Genomic DNA, 22,748 nt, shown 5'->3' on the forward strand with positions numbered 1-22,748 from the left:
AAAACTCGGAACTCATCAAATGTACATCAGAGGTAAAGGGCCTGCCACTATACATAAGGGAATCATCAATAGACCCCTGGCTGTCTTCAGTAGGGACCTGACTAGGTTCAAACGTAGGAATCACAGCCGGGCAGTGATTCATATATATCCTGGAGTGTGTGCGTCCGGCAGTAACCTAGTCCGTGAACCACAAGGAAGCTGGGAATGGGACCGGGTGGCTGGGGCGCAGACCCCGAAAACATCCTTCAGGTAAGTTTTGAATAACATGGGAAGGCAGAGAAATAGGCATCAGGAAAAGGAACATAAACAAGCAGCAGAAGGAAGAGAAGTAGGCAGAAGGGATGGAACAGAAACAAGACAACAGAGACAATATCAATGGCAGCATGAAATAATATACATGTTTTCCGATTTTCCTTTGATTCCTCGCAATTCCTTAATTGTTTAATATGATTACATATACATATATATACATATATATATATATATATATATATATATATATATATATATATATATATATATATATATGTATGTATATATATATGTATATGTCATGCCGAATAGATAAAACTGGTCAGTTAGCAAGAACTTATTTAAAATTAAGGCAATTAAGGCCTTTCTAAAATGTTCTCTTATACATTTAAAGATATATTAAGTTATGTTAATGTAAATATAATAATTTTGTACCAAAAGAACGTTAGAAAACTTACCTAACCTTATTATAACAAGCGCAGTTTAATTTAGCCTAATCCAAGTAAATATATTTTAGGTAAGTTTACAGTAATTTAATAATAAACAGAGACAATAAAATATTCATTGGTTTCAGAATGATTTTTGCGAAGTTATTGTATACACAAATTTTAGCTTGCCTTATTCGGCAAGAAGAGCATTGCTATTTAGATATTCATATATATTCCGAGAGAGGCTGCGGCAGGTGACAAACCCGCATGCGCTACTCTGAGGAAACTTCCCCTCACTCCTTCACTTGTTGCCTAGGAACTTTGCATAGCTCCTGATGACACACTGAGAAGTGTTTAAATACTGAGCTAAAGATTTCCAGCCTCCCATGACTGGTCTTGCATTGTTAAGAACCTTGTCTGCGATATATATATATATATATATATATATATATATATATATATATATATATATATATATATATATATATATATATATATATATATATATATATATATATATATATATATATATATATATATATATATATATATATGTCGTGCCGAATATGTAAAACTGGTCATTTAGCAAGAACTCATTTAAAATTAAGTCCTTTCTAAAATTTTCTCTTATACGTTTAATGATATATTTTTTTCATTAATGTTAATGTAAAAATTTATAATTTTGCACCAAAATGAACTTAGAAAACTTACCTAACCTTATTATAACAAGCGCAATTTATTTTAGCCTAACCCAGCTAAATATATTTTAGATTTCTTTACAATAATTTAATACTAAACAAACACAGTGAAATATATTTTTTTCGTTAGGTTCAGAATGATTTTGGCGAAATTATTGCATACACAAATTTTCACTTGTCCTATATGGCAAGATAAGAGTTGCTATTTAAAGGAGGGGTTTGGGATATTGGCAGTTTGGAGGGATATGTTGTGTATCTTTATGTGTGTATTTTTCTAGACTGTTGTATTCTGAGCACCTCTGCAAAAACAGTGATAATGTGCAAGTGTGGTGAAAGTGTTGAATGATGATGAAAGTATTTTCTTTTTGGGGATTTTCTTTCTTTTTTTGGGTCACCCTACCTCGGTGGGAGACGGCCGACTTGTTGAAAAAAAAAAAAAAAAAAAATATATATATATATATATATATATATATATATATATATATATTATATATATATATATATATATATATTATTGTAGCCAAAAACAAGTGGTATTTAATGAATAACAAACTCCGGCTAGTCGGGGGATCGAACCTGTGTTGTTGTAGCCCGCCTAGTGGGAAGACAGCGAAAATTCACAACGCTCTAAACCCCTGTCCCCTCAGGGAAGGTTCCTTGAAGTTGATGAGGGGATCTTGATTTAGGGAATTGGATCAGTGCTCCAGTTCCCCGAATTAAGCCTGAATGCCTTCCACATCCCCCCCCCCCCAGGCGCTGTATAATCCTACGGGTTTAGCGTTTCCCCCTTGATTATAATAATAATAATCTAAACCCCTGTACCATTTAATCCTACAAACAATATGAGCCTAGCGAACTAGGCTTGCTTCATGTTGCCAGGACATACGATGGTGTGATTTCCTCAGAACTAATTTTATTCTACTCTCCGTTTGGTGTACTAGTCTCCACAAGCAGAACATATATTATTATAACCACGAACAAGTGGTATTTAATCAGTAACAAACTGCGAATACACATAAGTGAACAGTATTTAGATAAGGGTAAAAAGGTTTTTGTGGCATTTATGGATTGGAAAAAGATATATGATAGGGTGGATAGGGGTGGGGCAGTGTGGCAGATGTTGCAAATGTATGGAATAGGAGGTAGGTTATTGAAAGCAGTGAAGAGTCTTTATGAGGATAGTGAGGTGAGAGGGAGATTATTTCCCAGTAAAAGTAGGCCTTAGACAGGGATGTGTGATGTCACCATGATTGTTCAATATATTTACAGATGGAATAGTAAGAGAAGTGAATGCTCGGGTGTTGGCAATAGGTGTGGGGTTAAAAGATAAAGAATCTAACACATAGTGGGAATTGTCACAGTTGCTCTTTGCTGATGACACTGTGCTTTTGGGAGATTCTGAAGAGAAGTTGGAGAGGTTGGTTGATGAGTTTGGTAGGCTGTGCAAAAGAAGGAAGTTAAAAGTGAATATATGAAAGAGGAAGGTAATAAGGATAACAAAAAAAAAATAGGTAATGGAAGATTGAATATCAGATCGGAGGGAGAGAGTATGGAGGAGGTGAATGTGTTCATATATTTGGGAGTGGACGTGTCAGCAGATGGGTCTATGAAGGATGAGGTGAATCATAGAATTGATGAGGGGAAAAGGGTGAGTGGTGCACTCAGGAGTCCGTAGAGACAAGAACTTTATCCATGAAAGCAAAGAGGAGAATGTATGAGAGTATAGTTATATCAGTGCTCTTGTATGGGTGTGAAACATGGGTTGTGAATGTTTTAACAAGGAGAAGGCTGGAGGCAGTGGAGATGTCATGTCTGAGGGCAATGTGTGATGTAAATATAATGCAGAGAATCCATAGTTTGTAGATTAGGAGGAGGTGTGAGATTACCAAAACTATTATCCAGAGGGCTGAGTAGGGGTTATTGAGATGGTTTGGACATGTAGAGAGGATGGAACGAAATAGAATGACTTCGAGAGTATACAGTTTTGTAGTGGAGGGAAGGCGGGGTAGGGGTCGGCCTAGGAAAGGTTGGAGGGACGAGATAAAGGAGGTTTTGTGTGCGAGGGACTTGGATTTCCTGCAAGCGTGCGTGAGCGTGTTAGACAGGAGAGAATAGAGACAAATGGTTTCTAGGACTTGACGCGCTGTTGGAGTGTAAGCAAGGTAACATTTATGAAGGGGTTCAGGGAAACCGGCAGGCCGGACTTGAGTCCTGGAGATGGGAAGTACAGTGCCTGCACTCTGAAGGAGGGGTGTTAATGTTGTAGTTTTATAACTGTAGTGTAAAGCACCCTTCTGGCAAGACAGTGATGGAGTGAATGATGAAAGTTTTTCTTTTTTGGGCCACCCTGCTTTGGTGGGAATCAGGCGATGTGTTAATAATAATAATAATAATAATAATAATAATAATATATATAATGTAAGTTATTAACCTAGTCACAGTTTAATCGTAATTGTTTCAGGAGAGCCGGTAATAGTGTGACCAGAATAATTTGTATTTGTTTCTATTTTGTTACCCAGTATAATGGTTAATTTCCTCTCTTCTGCCCCATTTACCCACAAGGATCCAAGCGACGGAAAGGTAGGACTGAGCTGCCTCTCCCAGCTACAAACTAACTGACGATCCACACAAAACTAAAATAATCCAGAGGTCTTGGTGATGGTATCATCATCCATCAGTGCATCATTAGATAATGTTTCACCGTAGTCTTAAAAAAATACTCTTGTTTGAGCTAAAGTGTGGATAGTGTTGCTGCATATAACTTAAAGGAATGGTGTGTAGATAGTACTGCATAAAGACGAGTGACCGTGTGATAACATGCCAGTGAATGACCCACTCCTGGATGACAATGTAGATCAGGCCTGCTGGAGTGCTGTTTGCTCCGCTTCTCTTTAGAAATGCATAGCTGAATCTTTGATAGCTTTTTCACATCAAAAACACTGTAATAACCTGGAGCTGGTGCCACTAAACAGTACTAGTAGTAGCGAGTGTGATGTGCCTTGTATCCGTCGAGTGCATGCGTGGGAATATCCAGAGAGTATTTGTGCATCATGACAATTCTTCTACTTGACACCGAGAACGTCTTCGGCACACTTCATTCGTTACTAGTATTGTTATTGGCACCGGTATCTTGTTTCTTCACTAGTTATACCGAGGTTAACACAAGCTGAGCATGAAGGCTGTTGACGTACTGCTGTTTGGATGCCATGTGTTTGCAGGTCATTATTGATATCTCTTGAATGAACTTGGCTTTAAAAGGTGAGTCTGAATCTTAGAGTGTTCCCCTTCCTCTTACTCTCCCTCCCTCCCTTGAAATATCGCTTCCTTCCCTAAATCTATCCCAACCCAAGTTCCCTTCATCTCTTCTGATACTTCCCCATACACTCTCCTTCCTTAACAACCTGCAACTTTTACATTACCTTTCCGTTTGCTTCATATTATAGACATCACTCAGCATTCACAATGAAAAGTACATTGTGTAACACACACACACACACACACACACACACACACACACACACACACACACACACACACACACACACACACACACACACACACACACACGCACACAAACCTAAGAACAGCATTCCGACATCTAAATAAGGACTAATTCAAGACCCTGTACACTGTGTACGTTAGGTCCGTATTGGAATATGCAGCACCAATTTGGAACCCTCACCTAGCCAAGCATGTAAGGAAACTAGAGAAAATGCAAAGGTTTGCAAGAAGACTAATCCCGGAGCTAAGGGGTATGTCCTACGAGGAGAGGTTAAGGGAAATCAACCTGACGACACTGGAAGACAGGAGAGATAGGGGGGATGTAATAACGACATATAAAATACTGAGAGGTATAGACAAGGTGGACAGAGACAGGATGTTCCAGAGATGGGACATAGCAACAATGGGTCACATTTGGAAGTTGAAGACTCAGATGAGTCATAGGAATGTTACGAAGTATTTCTTCAGTCACAGAGTTGTCAGGAAGTGGAATAGCCTGGGTAGTGATGTAGTAGAGGCAGGATCCATACATAGCTTTAAGAAGAGGTATGATAAAGCTCACGGAGCGGAAAGAGTGACTGAGTAACGACCAGTTGAAGAGGCGGGGCCAGGAGCTGTGACTCGACCCCAGCAACCACAACTAGGTGAACACACACACACACACACACACACACACACACACATACACACACACCACACACACACACACACACACACACACACACACGCACACACACACACACACACACACACACACACACATACACACCACACCACACCACACCACCACACACACACACACACACACACACACACACACACACACACACACACACACACACACACACACGCACACACGCACACACACACACACACACACACACACACACACACACACACCACACACACACATACACATTGAAGACGGGACACCACGAGCGTAGCTCTGCTCCCGTAGCTACAAACAGGTAATCACACACGTGTTTAACATCTGGTATCATCAGTATGTCTTTGCTGAAAACACAATGATACTAGAGGGCACAGGAAAGGTCCCCTCACAGCCAGCCCCACGCCGCTGCTACACTCTCGCTCACAAGAATAGGAGGAAGGAGTTCGCTAGTTCTGAACGACAGCTTGCACACCATCGCACTTAATCAGGCCAGCTGGCCCTAACAAGCGCTGCCCTCAGAATGAACCTAACAGTTGCTGCTCAGTTTGTAATAACAATCACAGGTGTTGTAATGCTGTCGCTGGTAGTGTTGCAGTAATAACGATAGTAGTGTTGCAACTGTATTTGTAACTTGTATCGTGATGCATTCTCAGTAGTCATTAACCAAACTAATTAATAGAAGTTAGTAACATTTTGTTTGATGTATGGAAATTACGTCATTACAAGTATTAATAAGTTGTTTATATATAATAATTTTGTTTTCGCTATTCAGTGTAGATTGGTTTATGTAGATAAAGACATATGCACAATGCAACATTCAAAGATTTATTTTGCTGTACTGATATATATTTGATATTTGCATTATTTTGCTCAAATCAGTGCTTAGTCTGTAATTATACATTGTTAACAAAAGAACATTAAGTTATTCCTTGTGATAAAAGACACTTCTTAAGGTTTAACAGTATGTCTATAATAAAGAAAGGTTTATCTGTGGTGTGGTACGGGTCAGTATGCACCACAGATCACTGTCAGGACGTGGGCGTGTGGGCGTGCAGCACCGTGGAGTGGACGCAGGCCATCTTTCCTAATTTATTGGGTCAGGGTCCACGAGAAGCGGAACCCATCGCCTCTCAGTTCTGGCATCAAATCCACACCATCAACTGCAGTCACGAGTTCCGCTTTGTGGTATGTGGGTTGCTGGCTCCCCCTTGTGCCCCAGGCCTCACCAAGCCGCTACCACCTTGTAGGGAGGTCTGCGATTCTGCAATAAACCAGTGTCTACAAATCATGGAAAAGTATTACCTGAGGTGGCCTGAAGACACGTTCACCTGCCGGGAACTGCCTTACAGCCATCAGCAGCCCTGCCTCAGGTACCACCAAGGTCAAGTGGTTTTCCCTCCAGGGGTCAGCACCGACTGCTCCATTCAAGATTATAACTACAACTACAACTACGACTATGATAGCTACGATCAGCTGCCTGCACTCACCCTCCACGAGGACTACGTTTTAGTTGGGTCGGGAGAGGAACCTGACGATGACCTGGGCTTCGTCTCCTCGAGAGAACTCGAAACCTACGACGAGAACTATGAGTTGTTCGATATACCGCCTTTCACAAACACCACTATCACCTCCCCAACACCCTCAACCACCACAGCCATTACATCCACATCCACATCCACCACCAGAACCACTACATTCACCTCCACAGACACTCCCACCACCACTACAGGGACGTTAACTAACTCCATTACTACAACAGATTCCTCAGCAGTTCCACCTGGTCCCACAACTTCCCTGACACTCCCTTCTAATCCTCCAGGCTTTTCAGCAGCCAATCCTAACCCTACAGACTCTTTAACAGTGCTTCCTAATCCTGTATCCTTATCGACTGACCATCCTAACCCCATATCTTCAACAGTCCTTCCTAACCCCACAGTCTCAACAGCCCATCCTAATCCCACAGACATTACCACCATAAAGATTAGGTTTGCTCCTGCCCCAACCCCTAGCACAGCCCTTCCTACGCGTCAACCAGCGACATCCACCGATCATGGCATTAGTTATCTCCATAGGAGTGAGATAATCAATGGTTAGTTGAGAAGGATATAGTCATCATCTAACAGGAGTGGGTTATTTAATGTATTTTTATATAGTTCCTAAATTATAAGTATTTAATCATCACAAGACCACAAACTGGAAAAAAAAGTTGGACTGCATTTTTTTTTTTGTCTGTCATAGATCATTCTAAAGCCATGAATGAGTAAAAAGGATAAGGCAGTATGAAAGTCCAAGTCAGTGGAAGATGAGGAGACTACTAAATAATCTAGTTCGTACATCTGCTACTAATGCTTTCAGAGTCTACTCCATTTTCTGCTTCTCTTGTTCTCTCCAAAATATTGGAGAGGACAAGAGCAGAAAAAAAGTGTTAGACCTGCCGACAGTAATGCTCTTTTCTGTCATGTTAGAGATCGCAGTCATCCTATTAACTGGTCCTCTGCCAAAACTGTCAATCCTTCTAGGCTTCGCGGACGCCGTCTTGTTGAAGCATCCCTTACATACAACTTTCCTAATATGAATCTTAGTCCTGGCTTCGTCTTTGTAGATACCTTCCTTTCTCATTACATTGTCAGATGCTCCAAATTTCCAAATACTCGTGACTTGACATGATCTTTATCACCCTTCCCCCGTTTCCTATATTTCCTTTGTTTTTCCTTTCTTCTGCCTAGGTGGGTTCTGTCTTATGAGTTATCTCCCTTGGGTTTTGTCCTACACTCTAGAACCATTAGCTCTCCTGCAGTACTCCTTTTTCTTTTTTTTCTCTTGTTCTTAGACTACCTCCACTACTATTACTACTACTACTGCAGCTTCACTAACACCCCAATTTCTGCCTCTGTCACTACCACTACTCACTTCTTATTGCCACCTCTGCCACTGTTGCACTGCTTTACTATTAGTACCACCACCACCACTACTACTACTACTACCTCTACCACTACTTCAACCATTGTACTAGTACCTCCTCTCGTTTTACTCCCGCACCTCCCCCCACTTGTATATATACTAGGCTCTCTTCCCTCCGTGTTTCTGTGTGACTAGTTAATGGTTCAAGTCGGACCCAAACGTCGTCATAAGCTCCTCTCTCCTATGTGCGGGTTATTTGTGTATTGTTCCAGTCACAGTATTGTGCCTTTTATTCTTTACGTATTTATATATGGTTACAGTCATACCGAGTTATTTATGCAGACAAAGATTACTCAACATTATCAAACATTACTCGTCTGATTAATATCAGCCAGGCGAGTAATAATGAATAAATTTAATATTTATTATATTTCCTAAATATTGTCTTTTACCTTATGAGGTTCACACAATGAGGGGTCACACAGTGAGGTTCACACAGTGAGGTTCACACAGTGAGGTTCACACTGAGGTTCACACAATGAGGTTCACAGTGTTCACACTGTGATTCACACAGCGACGCTTACACTGAAGATAGGGGAAGGGCACAGAAGACCACAGACAGAGTATAGGCTAGGTGGCCAAAGACTGCAAACCTCACTCAAGGAGAAAGATCTTGGGGTGAGTATAACACCGAGCATGTCTCCGGAAGCACACATCAATCAGATAACTGCTGCAGCATATGGGCGCCTGGCAAACCTGAGAACAGCATTCCGACACCTTAGTAAGGAATCATTCAAGACACTGTACACCGTGTATGTCAGGCCCATACTGGAGTATGCAGCACCTGTTTGGAACCCGCACTTGATAAAGCACGTCAAGAAACTAGAGAAAGTACAAAGGTTTGCAACAAGGTTAGTCCCAGAGCTAAGGGGAATGTCCTATGAAGAAAGATTAAGGGAAATCGGCCTGACGACACTGGAGGACAGGAGGGTCAGGGGAGACATGATAACGACATATAAAATACTGCGTGGAATAGACAAGGTGGACAAGGACAGGATGTTCCAGGGAGGGGACACAGAAACAAGAGGCCACAATTGGAAGTTGAAGACACAAATGAGTCAGAGAGATAGGAAGTATTTCTTCAGTCATAGAGTTGTAAGGCAGTGGAATAGCCTAGAAAATGACGTAGTGGAGGCAGGAACCATACACAGTTTTAAGACGAGGTTTGATAAAGCTCATGGAGCGGGGAGAGAGAGGGTCTAGTAGCAACCGGTGAAGAGGCGGGGCCAGGAGCTAGGACTCGACCCCTGCAACCACAAATAGGTGAGTACAAATAGGTGAGTACTGAGGTTCACACAGTGAGGCTCACACAGTGAGGTTCACACAGTGAGGTTCAGTGAAGCTCACAGTGTAAGGTTCAGAGTGAGGCTCACACAGTGAGGTACAGTGAAGCTCACACAGTAAGGTTCAGAGTGAGGCTCACACAGTGAGGTACAGTGAAGCTCACACAGTAAGGTTCAGAGTGAGGCTCACACAGTGAGGTACAGTGACGCTCACACAGTAAGGTTCAGAGTGAGGCTCACACAGTGAGGTACAGTGAAGCTCACACAGTAAGGTTCAGAGTGAGGCTCACACAGTGAGGTACAGTGAAGCTCACACAGTAAGGTTCAGAGTGAGGCTCACACAGTGAGGTACAGTGACGCTCACACAGTAAGGTTCAGAGTGAGGCTCACAGTGAGGTACAGTGAAGCTCACACAGTAAGGTTCAGAGTGAGGCTCACAGTGAGGTACAGTGAAGCTCACACAGTAAGGTTCAGAGTGAGGCTCACACAGTGAGGTACAGTGAAGCTCACACAGTAAGGTTCAGAGTGAGGTTCACACAGTGAGGTACAGTGGCGCTCACACAGTAAGGTTCAGAGTGAGGCTCACACAGTGAGGTTCAGTGAAGCTCACACAGTAAGGTTCACAGCGTGGTTCACACAGTATATCTACACACTTGTGTCGAGACTGCCTGTTCTCAATAATTCTTAACCACTTAAATTTGTCTAAATTCAACCATACCTTCCTAAAGTACAAGTTGATGTAAATAATACAAAACAAAATATTTTTGTGACTGAATTCAAGCATACATAAACAACTCATTACGACTAACCGGATACAAGCACCTAGTTCATTACATCTATAAACTGCATATATATCAAAACTTGGACGTTGGATGTGGGGTGCATTATAAAGATAAACTAATGAGTGCCAGATACTGAACAACATACTATTTTTTTTTTTTTGCTGGGGGTATTAGTCTTGTTCGAAATTTTAAGATCTGAATTTGTAAGTCTTTCCCTGCTCGAGCTTTTACAAATTACCGTCTTGTTGAATCGGCTCTAATATTGTATACAAAATCTCAAGTAAGAATCTTAGTCCCCGGCTTCCTTTCTGTAAGATGCTTATCTCTCCCAGTTCACTTGACACGTCTTAGGAACACACCCGACTTAATATTTGCCGTCGTCACTGCCTCACAGCCTGGCCGTCTTCCCTGTCTCACTTCCTTTATTTTTTAAAGGGATGGACAGGTAAGTCAGTGGAAGGCCTCTGTCAAATGATCAAAAGCTCCAGTGGCGGGTCATCATATGACTGAGACTTGCATCAGAAAGCACTTGTCCTGTTTCCTGGCAAATCTTACCTAATCTTCACTGTTTTGTTGCCTTGTCCTCACTGTTTCATTGATTTGTTGCCTTTACTGTATTGCCGTCTTACCTGTATCAGTGCTTTGTCTTCCCTGTCTCACTACCTTACCATCTTTTCTGTCTTACTGTCCTGTAATCTTCCGTGTCTTACTGCCTTGTCGTCTTCCATCTTGCTGCCTTGACTTCACTGTCCTACTGTCTTGTCTACCATCTTGCTCCCTTGTCTTCACTGTCTTACTGCCTTGTCGTCTTCCATCTTGCTCCCTTGTCTTCAGTCTTACTGTCTTGTCGTCTTCCATCTTGCTCCCTTGCCTTACTGCCTTGTCGTTTTCCATCTTGCTGCCTTGTCTTCACTCTTACTGTCTTATCGTCTTCCATCTTGCTCCCTTGCCTTACTTCCTTGTCGTTTTCCATCTTGCTGCCTTGGCTTCACTGTCTTACTGCCTTGTTGTCCTCCATCTTGCTGCCTTGTCTTCACTGTCTTACTACCTTGTCGTCTTCCTTCTTGCTGCCTTGTCTCTACTGTCTCCCTGCCATGTCGTCTTCCATCTTCCTCCCTTGTCTTACTGCCTTGTCGTTTTCCATCTTGCTGCCTTGTCTTCACTGTCTTACTGCCTTGTCGTCTTCCATCTTGCTGCCTTGTCTTCACCGTCTTACTGTCTTGTCTTCCATCTTGCTCTCTTGTCTTTACTGTCTTACTGCCTTGTCGTCTTCCATCTTGCTGCCTTGTCTCCACTGTCTCACAGCCTTGTCGTCTTCACTTTATGATGATCCAGTTCCGTTATCCAGTTTTTGGTCTTGTGAGTTATTCCATCCCCGGTACTGTCATTTATATTCTTCATGTGTATTTAAACTTAAAATATCACAGCATATCCTCTCCATAAAAATAATTACAAAATTATTTGTTTATATGCACTGATTTTTACTCTATTCCAACAACAGAGGACTTCAGTCTTCCTGGAGAGAAAGGCGAGAAGGGGGAGAGAGGGCCCAGGGTGAGTAACCTATTGTGTGTGTGTGTGTGTGCCTGGAATCCTTTGCAACAGGTGACCATGCTTTATTATTGTTCCCCAGTAATGTGTTATGTACCATTTTCTCTGACACCTTAAAATATAAAGAAAACGTAAGTTAGCCATTTTCTCTGTAAACCTCTAACACTTTTGGGGCCTAGTTCGTGGGCCTTTTGTGTATCCATATATTCTTGCGCTGCCGTCCATAGGATGGATATGGGGTGCACAATAAACTATCCACTTAGGTGGGAAAAATAAAAAAAAATACTAAAATATACAAAAAACAAAACAAAAAGGTTAAAGTAAGCCCTTTGTAAATAATAGCAGATGGACAAGAATAATAATGATCATGTTTTATTTCTTTGAGCCGCACAGATAATGTAGATACATAGATGCATGAGTAAAATAGTAGGAACAAAAGAAAGTCAATAATTATGCAATGCATTTCATTTCGGGCAACTAATTATAAGACTTAATACACACTACTGAAGACAGCCATTATGATCAATTACAAAATAATTATATATTATTTAAACTGGTTCAATGATCTTGAATTTTATAGCATGATTGAATAGAGGTGGTGAAAATATAGTTAGTTACCTAAATTACAAGTCTTATGGGACAATATGTGCTACCAGTTGTATGAAGGAAGACTGGAAGAAGAACTGGGACACAATTAGATGAGGACAGACATAGTTAGACACGCGTCTACATTACATTAAGGAGATGAGATGCATTTTAACAATATTTCTGAAGCCAGTGATGATCCTCTTGAAACCACTTGTTCTCTAGGCGGGAATACTACTAGTAACTTTATTTAGATACAGTTACCCATAAATACAGTTATCGTGCATAGGTGAAATTGCTAAGCTTGAGAATATATAGAAAACTTTCACTACACATATAAGTACAACAAATCACCTAAATTACTGGGACTGTTTGAAGTCCCTTGACCTGAACTCCTTGGAATACAGGTGAGAAAGATGCATCATAAATTACACCTGAAAAATCCAAGAGGAACTAGTCTTAAATCTGCACGCGGAAATCACTCCCTTTGAAACCAAAAGACTTGGCAGGTGGTGCAACATCCCCCAATGAAAAGCAGAGGTGCCATGAGTATGCTAAGAGATGGCAAAATAAGTTTCAGGGGCCCAAGATTGTTCAGTTGCCTCCCAGCATACGTAAGGAGGATTACCAATAAACTCCTGTCTGTCTTCAAGAGGGAGCTGGACAGACACCTGAAGTCAGTATGTACCTGACCAGCTGGGCTGTGGTTGCTCACGCTTCACATGGTGAGGGGCCGAGTTCGATTCCTGGCGAAGGGATGGAAACATCGGATGTGTTTCCTTACACCGGTTGTCCATGTTCACCCATTAGTAATAATGAGTACCTGGGTGTTAGTTGACTGGTGTGGGTCGCATCCTGGGACAAAACTGACCGAATTTGCCCGAAATGGTCTGCATAACAAGCGGCTTTCTATATAGTAGTATGTCATTGATGTCAGCTATGGTCTGTATACCTTGCACATGTACTTGTAGTAAATAACTATATATAACTATATATATATATATATATATATATATATATATATATATATATATATATATATATATATATATATTGTGGATTGCATGTGGCCATCAGTAACAACTGGGTTGAGCAGGCCCTGATCTACCATGAGACCTGGTCATAGACCAGAATGTGGGGGCGTTGACCCCCGGAACACCCTCCAAATAGAGACTTGAAGCAGGCAGGGAGATCCAGATTTTAGGGCCTTGTCTAGCACTGGATTGGGTAATTGTTCATACAACAATTATTATTGGTTTTAGGTGATTTGATGTAGTAGGAATTATGACATTTATTGAAATTCAGTTAATGTTTCTATGACACTTCAGCACCATACAAAATACTGTGTGGAATAGACAAGGTGGACAGAGACAGGATGTTCCAGAGATGGGACACAGAAACAAGGGGTCACAATTGGAAGTTGAAGACCCAGATGAGTCAAAGGGATGTTAGAAAGTATTTCTTCAGTCATAGAGTTGTCAGGAAGTGGAATAGCCTAGCAAGTGAGGTAGTAGAGGCAGGAACCATACATAGCTTTAAGATAGGTATGATAAAGCTCATGGAGCAGGGAGAGAAAGGACCTAGTAGCACTCAGTGAAGAGGTGGGGCCAGGCGCTGAGTCTCGACCCCTGCAACCACAATTAGGTGAGTATACACACACATACAAAAAAAAGGAATGTGTTCATACATAACCAACACAGCTGTAGAGAGGGTAAGTCCTATCCCACAAACCTACTGGACTTCTACAACAAGGGAACAAATGTAAGACAGGAGAGAGAGGAATGGATATATTACATTTACTGGGGCTGTAAGAAGGATTTTGACACAGTACTGTACAAGAGAGTAGTGGAAAAGGTAGAGGAGCATGCAGGAATAACAGGGAAGGCACTACAGGAAGAAAATAATGAGTGATTGTCCAAGAAGAGGTGTGGGAATGGGTGCATGTGACAAATGGGATTCCACAAGGGTCAGTACTCAGGTTGGTGCTGTTTCTTGTAACGTGAATGACATGATGGAAGGGATAACTGGAGTATACCTGGAGGGTGTTCTGGGGGGAACAGCACCCCAGCAGCCCAGTCCATGGGGTGGATCAGGACCTAATCAGCCAGGCTGTTACTGCTAGCTGCACACTGAACCACAGCCCAGCTGGTCAGGTACTGACTTTAGGTGCAAGAAGTAAACCAATTGCAAAGAACTACAGACCGATAGCACTAATATCTCATATCATTAAAATCTTTGAAAGGGTTCTAATTATTATTATTATTATAATCAAGGGGGAAGCGCTAAACCCGGAGGATTATACAGTGCCTGGGGGGGATGTGGAAGGCATTCAGGCTTAATTCGTGGAACTGGAGCACAGATCCAATTCCCTAAATCAAGAGCCCCTCACCAACATCAAGGAACCTTCCTTGAGGGGAGTGAAAGGGTTCTAAGAAGCAAGATCGCCAGCTAGATACCCATCAGTTACGCAACTCAGGGAAACACGGGTTTAGAAGGGGTTGCTCCTGCATGACCCAGTTACTGGACCACTATGACAAGGTCCTGGATGCTATAGAGGATAAACAAAATGGAGATGTAGTATACACAGACTTTGCAAAAACTTTTGACAAGTGTGACAATGGTATAATAGCGCACAAAATTCATGATAAAGGAATGACAGGAAAAGTTGCCAGATGGGTCTATAACTTCCTAACAAATCGAGTACAATGAGTACCTGGAGTTTACCTGGAGAGAGTTCCGGGGGTCAACGCCTCCACGGCCCGGTCTGTGACCAGGCCTCCTGGTGGATCAGAGCCTGATCAACCAAGCTGTTACTGCTGGCTGCACGCAATCCAACTTACGAGCCACAGCCCGGCTGGTCAGGAACCGACTTTAGGTGCTTGTCTAGTGCCTGCTTGAAGACTGCCATGGGTCTATTGGTAATCCCCCTTATGTATGCTCGGAGGCAGTTGAACAGTCTCGGGCCCCTGACACTTATTGTTTTGTTTCTTAATGTGCTAGTGACACCCCTGCTTTTCATTGGGGGGATGTTGCATCGTCTGCCGAGTCTTTTGCTTTCGTTGTGAGTGATTTTCATGTGCAAGTTCGGTACTAGTCCCTCTAGGATTTTCCAGGTGTGTATAATCATGTATCTCTCCCACCTGCGTTCCAGGGAGTACAGGTTCAGGAACTTCAAGCGCTCCCAGTAACTGAGGTGTTTTATCTCCGTTATGCGCGCCGTGAAGGTTCTCTGTACATTTTCTAGGTCAGCAATTTCACCTGCCTTGAAAGATGCTGTTAGTGTGCAGCAATATTCCAGCCTAGATAGAACAAGCGACCTGAAGAGTGTCATCATGGGCTTGGCATCCCTAGTTTTGAAGGTTCTCATTATCCATCCTGTCATTTTTCTAGCAGATGCGATTGATACAATGTTATGGTCCTTGAAGGTGAGATCCTCCAACATGATCACTCCCAGGTCATAGACGTTGGTTTTTCGCTCTATTTTGTGGCCAGAATTTGTTTTGTACTCTGATGAAGTTTTAATTTCCTCATGTTTACCATATCGGAGTAATTAAAATTTCCCATCGTTGAACTTCATATTGTTTTCTGCAGCCCATTGAAAGATTTGGTTGATGTTCGCCTGGAGCCTTGCAATGTCTGCAATGGAAGACACTGTCATGCAGATTCGGGTGCCATCTGCAAAGGAAAACATGGGGCTGTGGCTGACATCCTTGACTATGTCAGATATGAGGATGAGAAACAAGACGGGAGTGAGTACTGTGCCTTCTGGAACAGAGCTTTTCACCGTAGCCACCTCAGACTTTACTCTGTTGACTTCTACTCTTTGTGTTCTGTTTGTGAGGAAATTATAGATCCATCTACCAACTTTTCCTGTTATTCCTTTAGCATGCATTTTGTGCGCTATTACGCCATGGTCACACTTGTCGAAGGCTTTTTCAAAGTCTGTATATATTACATCTGCATTCTTTTTGTCTTCTAGTGCATCTAGGACCTTGTCGTAGTGATCCAGTAGTTGGGGCAGACAGGAGCGACCTGCTCTAAACCCATGTTGCCCTGGGTTGTGTAATTGATGGGTATCTAGATTGTTGGCGATCTTGCTTCTTAGGACCCTTTCAAAGATTTTTATGATATGGGATGTTAGTGCTATCGGTCTGTAGTTCTTTGCTATTGCTTTACTGCCCCCTTTGTGGAGTGGGGTTATGTCTGTTGTTTTTAGTAACTGTGGGACGACCCCCATGTCCTTGCTCCCTCTCCATAGGATGGTAAAAGCTCGTGATAGGGACTTCTTGCAGTTCTTGATGAATACAGAGTTCCATGAGTCTGGCCCTGGGGCAGAGTGCATGGTCACTCTGCATGGGTAATAGTAAACAGAGTAAAGTCTGAGGCAGCTACAGTGAAAAGCTTTGTTCCACAAGGCACAGTACTCGCTCCGATTCTATTCCTCATTCTCATATATGACATAGACAGAGATGTGAGCCATAGCTCCGTGTCTTCCTTTGCGGATGACACCCGAATTGCCATGACAGTAATCTCCATCGAAGACACTGCAAGTCTCCAAGCAGGCATCAACCAAATCTTTAAATGGGCGACTTAAAACAATATGAAGTTCAATGAAGAGAAACTTTGACTACTCAGGTATGGAAAACTTGATGAAATTAAAACTGTATCAGGGTATACAACAAATTCTAACCATACAATAGAACAAAAAAGTAATGTGAAGGACCTGAGAGTGATAATGTCAGAGGATCTTGCCTTCAAGAACAAAACAATGTATCTACCACATCTGCTAGGAAAATGATGGGATGGATAATGAGAACCTTCAAAACTAGGGATGCCAAGCCCATGATGATTCTCTTTAAATTGTTTGTTCTCTCTAGGCTGGAATACTGCTGTACACTAGCTGCCCCCTTCAGGCAGGCGAAATTGCTGACCTGGAGAGTGTACGTAGAACTTTCATGGCACACACAAGTACGGTAAGGCACCTAAATTATTGGGAATGGTTGAAGTCCCTTGATTTGTATTCCCTCGAATGCAGCAAGAGAGATACATGATAATATACACTTGGAAAATCCTAGAGGGATTAGTATCAAACTTACACACGAAAATCACTCCCTATGAATGCAAAAGACTCGGCAGGAGATGCAACATTCCCCAATGAAAAGCAGGGGTGCCATGAGTACACTGAGAGACAACACACTAAGTGTCCAGGGCCCAAGACTGCTCAACCGCCTTCCAGCATACATAAAGGGGATTACCAGTAGACCCCTGGCTGTCTTCAAGAAGGCACTGGACAGGCACCTAAAGTCAGTACCTGACCAGCTAGGCTGTGGCTCGTACATCAGATGGTCTCAGACTGAGCAGCGGGGGCATTGACTCCCAAAACCCTCTTCAAGTATACTCTCCAGCGCTGGTAGAGAAGACGGTCCAGGTATACACCTGTCCAGCTCCCTCTTGAAGACAGGTAGGGTAAGAAGTATCCCTGTTTGCAGATGATGCAAAACTAATGAGGAGAATACAAGTAGACATGGACCAGGAAAGCCTACAAATGGATCTGGACAGGCTGCAAGCCTAGTCTGACAAGTGGCTACTGGAGTTTAACCCAAGCAAGTGCAAAGTTAGGAAATTTGAGAAAGGGCAAAGAAGACCACAGATGAAGTACAGGCTCAGGAGCAAAGCTGCAAACCTCACTCAAGGAGGAGGACCTTGGGGTGAGTATTACACCAAGCATATTACTGGCAGCAAACATCAATTAAATAACTGCTGCAGCGAATGTGTGTCTGGCAAGTTGAAGACTAGCTTTTAGATATCTAAGTAAGGAGTCATTCATGACTATATACTGTACATGTCAGGCCCATGGAGGATGCAGCACCAGTATGGAACCACTGTGTCAACCACATCTGGTAAACATGTAAGAAGCTGGATAGAATGAAAAAGTTTGCAATGAAATTCATCCCAGAGCTGGATAAATAAACTATGAGGAAGCTAGAGGAGCTAAATCTGATGACACTAGAGGACATAAGGACCAGAGATGACATGATTACCATGTACAAAATGAGAGGAATTGACAAGGTAGACAGAGAAAGCCTGTCTGAGAGGCAAGTCTCAAGTACATGAGGCCACAGCTGGACATTAAAGGGCGAGGAACGTTTCTGTTGATTTTTTTCCTTTGGTCTAATTTCAATGAAATTTTTACTGTGAATTAAGCAGCATTTGAAACTTACACACTGTGTTTTTAGTGACTTTTTTCCTTAAAGTTAGAAAAAATAAATAGTACCCTATTCTATAGGGCTTAAAACTTTTCCCCTACTACAAAATTGGTAAGACATACAATGTTCTAGTCAATATGAGATGAAAGATAAAGGACTAAATAATACAATTACATTATAACTTCTTGAAAATTTCACTAGATTGCATGAAATAAAATGTTGAAGTTAGTGGTTTTTTTTGGGGGGGAATCAATAAAAACAAAACGGTAAGGAATATCGCAATTCCTTTGTGTATTTCTGCAGAACCATCATTTCAATAACCTGTCCAAAAATCATGACACTCTGTCCATTAGTTATCGATAATTGTGGCTACAAATGTCAATAACTTATTCCTGAGATAAACATTTTTTTTTTTTTAATGTGTGAAACTCTATGGTCGTCGCACGCCATCTCTCAGCGACTGGCACACCTAGAGAGAAGATTTCGTTCGGATTTTTAACCCCGGAGGGTTAGCCACCCAGGATAACCCAAGAAAGTCAGTGCGTCATCGAGGACTGTCTAACTTATTTCCATTGGGGTCCTTAATCTTGTCCCCCAGGATGCGACCCACACCAGTCGACTAACACCCAGGTACCTATTTGCTGCTAGGTGAACAGGACAATAGGTGTAAGGAAACGTGTCGGAATTTCCACCCGCCGGGAATCGAACCCGGGCCCTCCGTGTGTGAAGCGGGAGCTTTAGCCACCAGACCACCGGGCCACCTCACCTCATTGGCGACCCTCAGGCCACTGGGGTATTAGTGGTGTGTGTGGTGATCTGTGGTCGACTCAGAAGGTGCCAATTAGTGTATATGGATAGAAACAGTCATAAAAATCGTAATTTTTGGAGTAAAAAAAAATAGAATTGGCATCATGTCCGCTTGATGACAGCAGGAACAAAAAAAATTACATTTTTGGAAAAATGTACTTAGAAATATGATAGAAACAAGCTGATTGCATCAACATATTGCCAGAATTATGCACTATTTTTTGGTAAGAAAACATGTTTTTCCCTAATTTTTCAATTTCAATTTTTTTTTATCACTCATGTTTCATTCCTCAGCCCCTTAAAAGCTCAGGTGATCCATAGGGACATTAGGAAATATTTATTTAGTCTTATAGTGGTCAGAATGACCTAGACAGCAAAGTGGTAGAGGCAATATTCATACATGGCTTCATTACGCAATACACAATACACAAATAACCCGCACATAAAAGAGAGAAGCTTACGACGACGTTTCGGTCCGACTTGGATGGATACGAGTAGCAGCCAGCAGAGAGGCAGGACCAGGAACTGAGACTTGAGCTGAGTACAATTAGGTGCGGTAAGTACACACACAAATCCGAAATCTTATCACACACACGATCATTATCTCTGCAAAATAAAATAAAATGCTTACTGTTCATGGAAAAAACTATTGACACCAGGGACCTCCTGGTGAGTCTGTGGCAGGACCCCCTGGACCTCCAGGACCCCCAGGACCCCCAGGTGTCTCTGGTTCCTCCCTCTCCAAGGTCTCCAGCCTCTCCCTGCCTGACCTGGGATCAGGAGCCAGTGAGGACTTCATTGTAAGTATCTTTATGAATTTTCTCATATACGTATACTACAAATTGTTTTTCATTATTGCTCTTCAGTGTTGTCTTAATTTGCCATTTATGTAGCACAGTGGGTTTAATGTAATGCACATATACCTTGATCACTCAGGTTTAAACACTGATCAGGTTTTTAATGAGGTGAGTGATTAAATAGCTTTAAAAACTTATATTTGTATGTATATAATATTTTGTAAATAAATAATCAGAATTTGATTCAAAAAAGAGGATACTCATTCAACATCACTCATACAGTACCAGATTTGCCAGAAGTGTGTAGAAATGACAATTCAAATGACATTTCTCAGAGATGACAACAGACATTGTTGAGGGTAAAATCCAGCATCAGAATACTTTTCACAGCATTATAGATTGAAATGAATTTTATTTATATTGCACTGAGAAAAGTGGGCAGATATAATATAAATTAATGGTTTTTATTTTATGCCTGTCAGTTGTATATTTTTACCCTGCAAGAGGGTTAAAGTTTAGATACTGTTAGATATTGTAAATCTAGTATTGTGTATTCCAGGGACACATTTTTCAGTGGAAGATGTATCCCTGGAATACTCAGTACACTGTATTGTGCTTTTCTCACAAAAGATTTAAATTCAATGAGACAAATAACCAATGCAGAATGCTATATACATACTACAGTACAGTTATTAAAAAGAGGTACGTGTTCAAATTTTGAAGGGAAGAATTTGTTATAAGTTAAGCATTGTTTATTTTGTTACTTCTTTTTGCACATTGCTGATTATTAGAGTTTTATCCATTATTACTAATTATTATTTGCAAAACTGTATGACTGAATTTTAACTGTTATGCTAGTATTCGGTTGATATAAGTTTAATAATATTATATGGTTGAGGTTTATGGGAATCATGACACTCTCAAATTCTCAAAATTCAGATCTGCTTGTTTTGCAACTGTTTCATCTTGATACATGCATATAATTGTACACATAGCCCTCTTGGAGCACATGTTGAGTTTAATGAGGAACTGGATTCTCTTTCAACTAAAAAAATATCCCTCTGAAGAATTTTCTGTTTTTAAAATGATGCCATTCACTTAACCCTTAAACTGTCCAAACATAAATCTACGTTTACGTGCGTAGCGCTCCGACCTTGATTTTCTCCATTTGAAAGCATGCAAAAAAAAGTTGATCTACATTCGGAGCACTACGCAAGCAATATAGCTCTATGTTTGGACAGTTTAAGAGTTAAAATAAAGTTTATAATTTTTGCATCTGTGTATGTACCAGCCTGAGCCAGAGTTCAGTGGTGGGCGGAGAGGTCCTCCTGGTCCCCGTGGTGAGTGTCTCTGCAATGAAACACGTCTGGTGGCTTCTGTTATAGCACAGGTGAGCTGTTCCTGCTACCTACTAATGGTAAAACACAGCATGTACCAAACTGTTGTTGTGTATTAACAGACATATTTACAACTGGATCAGTATTCAGGCTTGGAAAAGCAACTCCCATTTAATCACCATCTGGCATTTAACCATTAGATACCACGAGGGCTACCGGGACCTGAAGGAAAAGCAGGCCGAGATGGCTTGCCAGGGATCCCAGGAACACCAGGACGACCTGGACCACCAGGAGAGCGCGGTGTCCACGGGGAAAAAGGAGACAAGGGTGACCGAGGGCATCCTGGTAGTCGTGGTGGGTGTTATTACTTGAGTAATGCTGATAGTACTGTGTAAAACTCATGCAAATGTGATTTGTATTGATTGAATCCCATTTAATTTTACATGTATGAAAAATAAATATTAAATAATATTGTAAAGCTAAAATCTTTAGGTAACCTATTGAATAATGTACAAGGCTAGTTGACACTCAGTTTAAAATCCTACAGCATATTCATTCAGAAAAAGATATTTCCAAACAGTTGGCTAAGATCCTTTCTTTCCAGTAACACTTAGCAATAAATCTTGCTCATCCTGTGTTGCAGGTTTTGAGGGGGTGCAGGGAACCAAGGGCGAGTCTGGACTTGACGGAGCCCCAGGAGTGCCAGGGGAGAGGGGACCACAGGGTCCTCCAGGACAACCTGGTTGGGGCAACTCTGGCTATGATGTAAGAACTCATCATAATATGTTGTGATTTTTGGCAAATGGGTTGTTTTTGTCAAATTGCTGAATTCTCATTAAAGACAACATTAATGTTGCTGTATATGTCTGTCACCAAATATACGTGTGCTA

General features: G+C 41.6%; 1 protein-coding gene across 10 annotated transcripts in view; it reads left to right on the top strand.

Moving 5' to 3' along the window:
- The window catches only part of LOC128685375 (collagen alpha-1(XVIII) chain), an 836,546-nt gene that overhangs the window by 658,402 nt on the left and 155,396 nt on the right, over positions 1 to 22,748 (top strand). For 8 of the 10 annotated variants that reach the window (XM_070082820.1, XM_070082822.1, XM_070082821.1 and 5 more), the window contains 7 exons: positions 3,941 to 3,958; positions 6,559 to 7,638; positions 12,077 to 12,129; positions 20,384 to 20,524; positions 21,813 to 21,911; positions 22,059 to 22,212; positions 22,502 to 22,623. In XM_070082820.1, the coding sequence (XP_069938921.1) occupies positions 3,941 to 3,958; positions 6,559 to 7,638; positions 12,077 to 12,129; positions 20,384 to 20,524; positions 21,813 to 21,911; positions 22,059 to 22,212; positions 22,502 to 22,623 (1,667 nt within the window). The remainder of the gene's footprint in view (positions 1 to 3,940; positions 3,959 to 6,558; positions 7,639 to 12,076; positions 12,130 to 20,383; positions 20,525 to 21,812; positions 21,912 to 22,058; positions 22,213 to 22,501; positions 22,624 to 22,748) is intronic. The other 2 variants (XM_070082828.1, XM_070082829.1) reach the window with 1 other exon arrangement.

The sequence above is a fragment of the Cherax quadricarinatus genome, chromosome 8, assembly GCF_038502225.1.
Source record: "Cherax quadricarinatus isolate ZL_2023a chromosome 8, ASM3850222v1, whole genome shotgun sequence".
Lineage (NCBI taxonomy): Eukaryota > Metazoa > Arthropoda > Malacostraca > Decapoda > Parastacidae > Cherax > Cherax quadricarinatus.